The 10,892-nt window shown below is 39.5% G+C and overlaps 1 protein-coding gene across 1 annotated transcript in view; it reads left to right on the top strand.

The window, feature by feature from the left end:
* The first annotated feature begins 1,501 nt into the window (after window positions 1–1,501).
* KIF24 (kinesin family member 24) overlaps window positions 1,502–10,892 on the top strand; it is a 23,878-nt gene continuing 14,487 nt past the window's right edge. The window contains exons 1-4 of the mRNA XM_010018150.1: window positions 1,502–2,112; window positions 5,441–5,630; window positions 7,452–7,549; window positions 9,620–9,835. Of these exons, the coding sequence (XP_010016452.1) occupies window positions 1,502–2,112; window positions 5,441–5,630; window positions 7,452–7,549; window positions 9,620–9,835 (1,115 nt within the window). The remainder of the gene's footprint in view (window positions 2,113–5,440; window positions 5,631–7,451; window positions 7,550–9,619; window positions 9,836–10,892) is intronic.

Here is a 10,892-nt window from a genome sequence, read left to right as displayed (position 1 = left end):
GAGAAGTTGGTAAATTGTGAATGCTTGTGAAAACCCTTGCACATGTGTTCTTTGGGTTTCCTATCGTCTCTCAGTTCTGATTTCCCCCTTGAGGACCTAACAATCTCAGCAGTGGCTCTGATTTTACCTCAAGATTCATAATTGCATTATACACACATAAAATAAGTCTGCCTGCATACCAGTGTTTTGGTCTTCAAGCTTGTACTGGTGAAACTGATAATTTTATTATAGCTATCTACAGTTTAGGCTCTGGCTTCTAAGTCATTTTAGATGTCCTCTACCGCACTTTTTAGCCTCTGTAATATCTTACACAATGGGCACCTTAATATAATCTTTATTGCTGTTACTATTATTTCAACAAATGTGTTTATTAATGATATTAAATCAAATTTTGGGGTGATGTTTGGTGACCAGCTTCTTTAATATAATGCTATTGTAGAGATACTTGGAAAATCCTGCCAAAGAACTTATGCTGAATTGATGGCGGGGGGGGACAGGACACAGACACAAATTAGTTTTAAATAACTTGGCTTTCTTGAAGGTTATTGTAACCTCCAAATATGAGTAAGAGCTGTATTTGTGAAGGACCTAGGCTGAATAAAGATGTAAGGAGCCAGTGGGCAACAGATACTTGAAGTGCTATCATTTTTCCATTTTATGGAACAAGTAAAAATATCTGCAGATATTAATCCATCTGGATACAGACAGCTGCACAATGCTTTGCTAGGGAGACATGAGTGAAGGAGTTGAGGGTTTTTTTGGCATACCTTTCAGTGGTGCATGTTGCTTTTTTGGGTTTCCCAAGAATGCAAGTATGGCGTTCCAGTAGCATATATAGATTTAGAGAAATTCTGTGTTTCAGATTTCGCAGAATATTTTGGGTATTCTATCAAAGACACTTAGAAATGCTCAAAAGATTCATGACTGAAGAGAAGAGTATGCAACAAAACTACAACTTTGCTATACTTCATCTATAAGATGAATGGTCTTAATTATTCAGCTTGAGGTGAGAACAAAAGCAATTTCTTCTCCTTTGGTTAGTTAACCAGGGATAGCTGAACCACATTAGACCACATGCCCTGATATTAAATTGAGTGTCTAAAATTAGGCATTTTACATTCTGTAGCTTGAGGACAGGGTTTCAATAGCTGTGGCATTCATCAAGTAGACATCAGGCGTGTAGGAACTCTGCAGCAGTAAGTAAAACTGCATTGTGTTCATTGTGCAGTTTTTACATGTTGTTGTGTATTGTCTGTAACTTAAAAGTATAGTTTCATAGATAAAGTATATTTCGTGTTTTGTTTATTGTCATTATTGCTATATTCTGGAGCATTTGGCAATCTAGTGTACTGTAGACTTAGTGTTAAGCAAGCTTCCAGCCTAATTACAGGTAGTGGCATCAGAAAATGTGTAGTTTCTTCATTAGTAACTTTGTCAGCTGTGATGTTTCATATGATTCTAATATTTATTCTGTTTGATTCTTGTAGGTGTTAGCTTGAAGATGGCATCATGCCTTTATGAATGCCTTTGTGAGGCAGAACTTGAAAAATACTATCCCCATTTTGCTGCCTTCGGTCTTCAGAAGATTGATGAGCTTGCCAAAGTTACCATGAAAGATTATACCAAACTGGGGGTCCACGACATGAATGATCGCAAACGACTCTTTCAGCTCATTAGAATAATCAAAATTATGCAAGAGGAAGACATTTCAGACTTAAGCAAGCAAGATTTTCCACCACGTGGTCTTTTCATTCAGCCTCAGGTGACCAGATCAGGTCCCCGTAGACAGCTGCATTTTGAGTCGTTCTTTGAAGAAAATGATAGAACAGTTAAAGACTCCAAATCTGAATCATATGGTTTATCTGATTTTGGTGCCAATGAAGAGAACAGTGTAGGGGAAATGTTGGGACACATTCAACCACATGATTCAGAGCTCATCAGATTAACTAGAAGAGATCTGAATACTCCTGGAATATGCACAAAAAAGGACCTGAGCTGTCCAACAGTTTCTGATGATATTGCTCCACTCCTGGGGGATTCTGAAGCTCCTGTCGTACAAAGAATAACTCATATTTCAGGGTATAATTATGGACTACCTCATTCCTGTATCAGGTAATAATCAGTTGCCTTTATTTTGCTATACTTCAAGTTAGTCGTAATTAATTCTCTCTTCCTTGTGGAGGAGAATGTCTTCATCACCTCCAAATGAGCAATCCTACCACTACAGAGCAATGTAGAATCCTATAGAGAAGAGAGATTAATAAGTACTTGTGATTCTCTAAGTCTAGTAGAAGAAATCAGCTGCATTTCACCAGCTGCTGCTCACCAAGGTTTTCTAAGAGTAGTCTTTATTGTCTTTCAGGATATAAGGTTTTGTTTTCTTGGTGTTTTGGGCAATCTTTCTTTCTCTTCTTTCAATGAGACAATAGTAAAAAAACATTACTTTTCCAAAATATGGCATTGTCTGTTGATAAGTTTGTCAAGTTTTTCCATGTGAAAAGGATAAATTTTGTGATGGCTTTCTTTATGCAGAAATTTCTAAGCTGGAGCTTTAAAAAGAAACAGAATGAATGTAACTGTTATGGGGTATATTCATGGTGGTGAGAGGGATGCCTTGCAGCTGCTCCCCAACCACATGATCTGTAACTTCCATACTTCTACCAGCATATGGTAACAGAAGGGCTATGGTTATCTTGAACCACTGGTAACTCTACCCTGCAACATATTTTAAAGCACAAAATATGTTTTTCCTGCTTTGGCAGCAGAGCACATAGCCCCCTGCACACATGCTACCAGCATATAGCACCTTGCAGTGCAGATGCGGCACTTCAGTTTTAAGATGCAGTGGGGAGGAGCAGCTGTAAGAAGCTGCAGGTTGGTCTGGGAAGGCTGTGGGGAAAGATTTGGTATATGGGAGAATCCATGGAGTCAGGGTGTCAGTTACAACTCCCATTGAGTATGCATGTAGACTGGAGGGACAGATGCTGTTGCCACAGTGGAAAAGTACTATGGTGACATAGTAATTAGAGCACTTACACTGGGAAATGCAAGGCAGAGGTTTCCAACTCCCTTTTGCTGGAAAAAAAGTCATTCCCGCCTTCCAGAGAAGCACTCTAACCTCATACCTATATTGGCATCTTAATGCATTTCTACCTGCTCTAGTTGAGCCAAGGTGCAACTAAAGGGCAGGATTGATAGTGCTGGCAAGTAAAAAATGATAAAATATAACTTAATGGCTCAGCTAGAGTTCAAGACTTTTAATCCTGTGATAGAGCCATGTTCCCCATTGTTTTCTCTTTGTTTCCTTGTTCTTCTCTCTTTTAACTAAGAACGTTGTTCTGTGCCTAGCATTATGGTTCAACTGGTGGGCTTTCTGCATCCTCCTCCTGACATGCCTGAGTTTCTCTTTCTCCTGTTTTAACCGCAGAGTACGTGTTGTGCATTCCAGGCTTGGGCCAGTCTGCTGACACTTGGGTTTGTGATTCCTGTTTTGCAAGTGCTCCTTCACTGAATCCATCCATTCCCATGTCACCTTGTCATTTGGTCACTGTGAAGGCTAATCTAGTCTCATCTATGAGAAACACTGGAAAACACTGGCATGATTTCAGATGGCAGAAAGATTAAGAGCTCTTTCAAATATGTTTCAATATATTTTCTACTTGCCCACAGCAAACGGCTTGATTTTGACAGCGGCAGACAGGGCATGTTGATTCTTCTGACCTGTTGTCTAATCAGGTTTCTAATGATCTGTGTCAAGATTTTTGGTCTTTCTAGTAATTAAAAAAAATAAATTTTTATAAAATACAATTTCTACTTACGAAAGATTAATAGAAAATCTAAACTTCATGTTCAGCATGTAGAATTAAAATGCAATCTATTCCCATACAAAGCATATTCAACTAAATATGTGTCTGTACTAGAAAGAATTTATGCCTTTTCCCTCAAAAATAGAGCCTCCAAGTCTTAATTTTTTCCTTTCCCCAAATTTTGCAATCACTCCTTCCTCCTGCAAGATCTGAGAGCACAACAGACTCTTTCTGTAGGTCACCAAATCCAGCCTCTGCCATGAGAATTAAACTTCAGAGCCTCTGATCATTTGTTGGACAACATTTGGTGCCTAGTGATATCCATAAGCTCACACTAGCTTATGAAGCATCTTATTTCAAGTATCATTGCCTTTCTTTACAGGGGAAAGAATTTTCCATCTTAATGCAGGGCCAGATCCTGCTCTGCATCGGAAAGCTGTGCTAAAATTAAAGGGACTCCAGTTACAAGTAAAGATTACTTGTGTGTAGTTTTCGAAGTCTGCATCTTGAGATTTGTATCAGCATGTTGTGTGTTTCTGGGGAATCATGCAGCACAATAGCAACGATACTACAAGTTTCTAGTTGTAATGAAATATTAAGTAGCTTGTGGGTTTGGTTTTAATTTGTGAGATAACCAGTATGTATTAGCTTTCAGTTGCCACAATAAAAGATTTTGGAAGGGCATTTGGACAGCATGGCAGAAACACTACCTCTGGGCAAATTGGGGCTTCATTAAAAGTTGGGGGTCTTTTTGTTTCACAACTTGACATTCAAATTCAGGCTGAAAATCATTACTCGTTTGGCTGAAAACAGCTTGAGACGGGAAAGGCAGAATGAATACATTTTCATTGAAATCAAGCATATTCTTTGTGCTGCATCACAAAATGTTTAACACAGCAGGTTAATTAATGGAAAGGAAATGACCTCATGTTTCTGAGATGTCTGGAAGGGAACTAAAGGAGACTTGCCAAAACAAAATAGCACAACTTTGCCTGTGGTCTGAAACCACATACTGTTTTTATGGAAAAAAAAAACAAACAAACCCAAAGGGGAGACAATGACAAGATCAATATTTCAAGTTTTCTTTGAGCTGAATAGGAACATGGTGATATGGAACATGGTGACATGGTCTTGTTTCCCAGTTCAAGTCATTTACTTATAACCTGCTTGACAGTCCATAATAGGAAGAATGAAAGTCAGTGTAAAAGGAAAAGCAACTAAACATTATACCCTCTCCTGTTCAAGATCCAGTCATATTTTTATCTGTATATTACTGACTAATTACAACTGTCAATAACTTCATCAAGATTAAATTTCATTAAGTCAACTTGCATATTATGCCAGCTTCAATCACATCTTTGTTGTCAGCTGAAAATACACCAGTCCAGCAAAAAGTTCAGGAATGAAGGTGTGTAAACACTAGTATTCTTTTAACAGAAGTGCACAAAAGGCATAGTCTGTCTAGGAAAAAAAGAGCAGAAACTTGACCATGTAACAATGAGGCATGTTTTGGATCTTCTTTTTATAAAACATTAAAGACAGAAACATTTATCTGATAAAGCTAACAAATCTATGCATATTCTAGATTCTGTAGTAACCTCATTTTAAAATGTAAACCTACTCTGTTATTGTAGATCTAGTGCTTCTGAGAAAGAGACACCATGGACAGAGAGTGAAAAAATCAGAGTGTGTGTCCGAAAACGTCCTTTGGGCCTGAGAGAGGAGCGACGTGGGGAGGTTAATATCATCACAGTGAAAGATAAGGAAACCTTACTTCTTCATGAGAAGAAAGAGGCAGTTGATCTCACCCAATATATTCTACAGGTAACATCTTCCCTGTGAAAGTTGTGTTTATGGGCCAGTCACTTGCATGGACACGATAAAGCAAATTGTGCTTGGAGTTTCCATGAAGTGGAACAGAAAAGGCCTGTCTCCATTTCTTGCACTAAAGAAGAGTGGGCTCTTCTTTGAGCTCAGCATAACTATATTTGAATTGCTTCTACTTACGCCAGCCTGTGGCAGAAAACCCAAGCCCAGAATTTTAAGCTTCAAAAGCATGTCTCTTGCAGCTTTCTGTGCACATGGCAAAATAAAACCCTCTGCTACATGCCATTGCTGCAGGAGACTTGCCTGCTGCAGAGTCTCCTCATAGCTTTCCGGGGTACTCCAGTGAGGAGTTCCCTTTTCCCTATTTCAGCACTGTAGGTCTGTTTCAATAAATCACATACACCCTTTATCACCTCCCTTCCTTTGTTCTCAAATGCTTTTGAAAATTAAGTTCCCTTTTGGTCTTTGTTTCTTAATCCCAAAAGCTTTGTGCTGTCATAGTTCAAATTCTTACTTTTGACTGACAGCACCAGGAACACAACTGATTTCTAGAGAGCAGCAAGCCATTCTCACTCTACTGGGTGTTATTTTTACAGTCTGGTCCTAGGAACAACTGTTTGGAGTATCCAGTAAAATTTCAGTTTGCAGCTCTCTGGGGCCCAGTTCATATACCACATTTTACAGTGTGACACATGTAGCAACTCCACCCCACTCCCTCCATCTGACTACCTATATTTGGCATTTATATGGTGCTTATCACCTTAGTATCTCAGTGCTGAAATAACCACTAATTAATTTTGTTATATCAGTACAGACAAACGAAATACTGCTATCAGTTAACATAGTCCGAACAAAAGCATGCCATGGCAAAGTTTGTGTCTATTCTATAGGACCCAAGTCTGGGTGTTCACCCTGCCTCCACCTCTGGTTCCTATAGAAAGGACAGCAAGGGGTACAGAGAGAATGGGAGGCAGTGGGGCATATTCCAGCTCCACAGAGCACATCTGCCCTCTGAGCTGAGTGTAGCTGCCGAGACTCTCTGGTTTAACCTGCCTGTGTGCTCATGTTTGCACAATATTGAAATGATTCTCAGTCCTAGAGATCTACCACTGTAGTTGACACTGCAGTGGATTTATCAGAGTGCAGTGTTAAGACACCAGTCCATGGAGGCTCTTTTTGGAAATGATGTGTTTGTGACTGTCCCTTCAAACACTAGACAGACCCCATAATGAACTCTGTTGCGGTGTTTCCAGAGCCCCTGATGCTTTCAGTCAGATCTGGAGTGTGGGAATTTGGGTTTTTCTTGCCCTCTTCTGAGATAATAGAATCCAGCCCTACTTAGGAATAACTTCTGTCTTCTCTGGCACAAACAGTTTTTAAGTCTGCAGAACAGAGGCAATTAATCACAACTGAGGACTAATTTTGAGAGAGTCAAGAGTTGACTTTCAGTTCTTTTTACTGCTGCGGTCTTACTGTACATCTGTACAGGGTGAATCATTTCAAGAATAGTTTAATTAGCATTTTTCTTCTTGTCAGAAGGCTGTGGTATGTTCTGCTTCAAAATGATGGGGAATTAAGGCATCTTTGTTTCTCTTTTTTATTTTTTCCCTTTTTCATTTTTCCTACCTTCAGTCTCTTGATTAGTCATAATCTGTTTCTGCATATGTGATGCTGCTAAATGTGCTAAATCATTTTGTACCTCATCCAAAGCTATATTAAGTCATTGGAAAGATTTCTGTTATATAACTTTGCATTTAAATGGGGGTGAAGGGGAATTGAAACATACTCATTTTCATATAAATCATATTTATTTTTCAGCATGTTTTTTATTTTGATGAAGTCTTTGGGGAGTCATGTACCAATCAGGATGTGTATATGAAGACAGCTCATCCTCTCATTCAGCATATATTCAATGGGTAGGGCATCACTGCTTACATTTGTTATTTTTTGCCTTGTTGTTTGCAAATTTCAGACACTGCTTTAATTTTCCTTTACGCTTCTCCTCTTTTGAAAAATACATTCATTTCACTTTTGCCGCATACCTTCCCCCTTTTAGAATGTCTTTGATTGCAGTTTTGACAACATAAATCAGGGAAAACTTTCTTCACATTTGGTGAGAAATTTAAATCACAGAGGATGTTAAAATTGGATCTCAGGAGCACTAAAGAGAAGCCATGGCCAGCTTAGAACAGAAAATGTGCGCCAGCATTTCTGAAGTCTAATCTCTACTCTAACAAAGGTTTCTGTGGTGTTTAGCACGCTCATTTGTAGGGGAATAATATTACCCCTTTCATGAGACTGCTGTGAGGTAGTTTTTCATGTATTTTTACAGTTCACAGGGCAATAGAAATTATCAATAATCTTGTGATTTACTTTTATTGATTTATATTTGCTTAGGGGCTTAATCATAATGACATACTTCCTGATTAAGGGGAAATTGATGGTGGCTTTACATGGGTGATCTTATTTTGATGTAAAGTATCAAGCTTGAATATAATTACACTTTTGAGCCTTTGAAGGAAAGAATTATGTATCCATGCTGAAAATCAACAAAATAGAGCATTCTGTTACTGAAAATCTCCAAGTATAATCAGCATAGATGGAAAATGTCATGGTTTTGGGTAAAGTGAAAAGGAGAATGAGGCTTGTAGCTTGCTGTGTAATAATCGCTAAAAGCACAATTCACATAATAGGTAATCTAGTAATGCCACCAGGAGAGATGCCACTGTTTTTACTCAGCTTTCTTTAAATTTTCTGTCCCTCCTGCTGCATCCCCTTCATTGACATTGGTCTAATCTGACACCATGGTAAGATAATTCTACAATCTAAGATGGCAAGAAATTCTTCACTGTGCTTGCTGCAGCCTGACATTTTTACCCATTTCTTCTCAGGGTACTGAGCCAGCTAAAAGGCCTTTTTTAAGGTAGGGGAGGAGCAAATAATTTGTTCTGTAGTATTTCCTTTATGGCTGATTCAGTTCCCAGAATCTGTTCACATCATCCTTTTGGGTTCAGCACCTGTAAAAGACCAAGGATGGGGAAGATGTAGGCATGTAGAAACCTCACCGTAGATGGGCTTGGAGGGCAGCGGAGCCATATCCTGGGACCTTGGCACTTCATATGCATTGCCATTATAATCTTCAGGTGATATGATGACAAAGCTGGAGCAATCTGGCATAAGATAAGACTGTGGTTGCACAGGCTGGAGAAACCAAACAGCTTTCTGCCACTGAAAGGGGATGATGCTCTTCCTTATGTCTAGCTAAACACATTCCCATGGATCATGTGAAGCTAGCTTGGGTATATTTTGTGATCTTCTGTGATGTGCTTTAATTCACCGAAGCAGCAAAAATTAGCTTGCAAAAAAAGTGGAAAGCTTGCTGTTGTTTCAGTGGAGTAAAATCTAACGTGAGTGCCATCACAGGCAGGGGTGGGTCTGTGGGGCAGGTCACACAGCTGGGAGCAGAGGAAAGGAAGAGCAAGACCTTGCCCTAGACAAGAACAGCTCTTTAGATTAAGATAGCTGTGTGCAGCCTGAGACAAAGTAACCTTTCTTAGTAAATTATAGTGCTGGGATGTTAATTTTCATCAAGTACAACACGTGTTTATATAGATCCTGACTTGTGGCTGTTTTGCATCTCATGTCAGAAATTTTTCTCTGTGATTCATAATCAGTAGGATTCCCATTCATAATTCTATGATACTTCTGCAGCATCTAAACAGCTGGAAGAGTAATAATGAATTTTTGTTTCCTTAAATGCATTTTTGGCATCTGGAAGAAAGGAAGAGAGCCAGCGCTGTGTGACATGCCAGATCTCCATAGGACACTCTTGGGAATCACTGTTAAATGTTCTGCATTTTCTCAGCTAGAACAGCAAACCAAACTTGTTAAGAGGCCTTTATAGATAGAAATTTACATTGCAGAATCTTTTTTAATAGATACGAATAAATCAGATGTGATACTAAAAATGTAAGTTATCTTCACAGAGGCAATGCAACCTGCTTTGCATACGGGCAGACTGGTGCTGGCAAGACTTACACTATGATAGGTACTCAGCGCAACCCAGGACTCTACGCCTTGGCTGCCAAGGACATCTTTAGACAGTTGGAAGCATCACAGTCAAGGAAAGATCTCCTTGTTTTGATCAGTTTTTATGAGATCTACTGTGGACAGCTTTATGACCTGCTAAATGGAAGGAAGAGGTATTTAAATAAAAATACATTTTACTATAAACGTATGATAATGAATCACTTGGTTACTGTTTAGAAATCAATTACTGTTTCATGCAATTTCATTTAACATGTTACCATTTATAGTAAATATTATGTTTTCAATTAGAGTTGTTCCTAGGCCTAGTGGAAGGTGCCCCTGCCTGCGGAAGAGGGATTGGAGCTGGATGGTCCTCAAGGTCTCTTCTGACCCAAACCATTGTGTGATTCTATGATTCTAGGAGCTACTTAGAAAAGAAGGCAGAATCTGATACTGAATACTGTGGCATTGATAGGGGCTCGTAGTTTTTACTATTGGGGGAGGAGAGGAAGAAGTAAGAATAAGGACCTATGATCAAGATATGAAATCATGCTGTTTTGCTTTCACTATAACAATACAGTAACTGAACACCATAGGTAGAGAAAGAACCTTCTTGTGTCCAGAATTCTTATGCCAACCATTGTGGAGTCCCTGTCTTTGCCTACTCAAACATAACCTCTGGCTGTCCCTCTTGCTGTGCCAGAGGGGCTTTGTCTCATGCCACTCTAGTCTCTGAAGATCCCGCTGATCTCCCAGTTGTCGTGCTTGACACTGCGAAGTCTGCTCACCTTCTTACCCAGCAGCCCAGTGACACAACTGGAGCAAGCCTCTGCAGGTGATGATGCCATCACCCTCAGCCCCAGACTCCTTTGGGTAGATGTATACTCCTACAGGAGCTCCATCCAGAATGGAAATCAGACAACTCAGTACATGGTATAAAAAAAATCACTGTGGTCTGAAATGTCTAAATAAAGTAATAGTCAGTTAAGATCTCAGCAGTGAAATCTTTTCAATGATCTTGAAGGAACATTACCTGTCAGCTGGAGGCCTTTAGCAGCCTTGAGAGCACTGTTCTTAGAGCACACGGGAGGGCTCAAGAGGAAGGCTTTCTGCCAGAGAAAGTGAGCAACTGTTCACAAAGGAAGCACCTAGTTCTGTGTATGTGTGTGCCCGTTCTCCAGAACAGTCTCTAAGGAGCAGGTAATGTAATCTGCTACGTAAGGGGTCGAT

The sequence above is a fragment of the Nestor notabilis genome, unplaced genomic scaffold (assembly GCF_000696875.1).
Source record: "Nestor notabilis isolate BGI_N333 unplaced genomic scaffold, ASM69687v1 scaffold10297, whole genome shotgun sequence".
NCBI classification, from domain to species: domain Eukaryota; kingdom Metazoa; phylum Chordata; class Aves; order Psittaciformes; family Psittacidae; genus Nestor; species Nestor notabilis.
The sequence above is the reverse complement of the archived record's forward strand: the minus strand, read 5'-3'. Positions and strand labels throughout refer to the sequence as shown.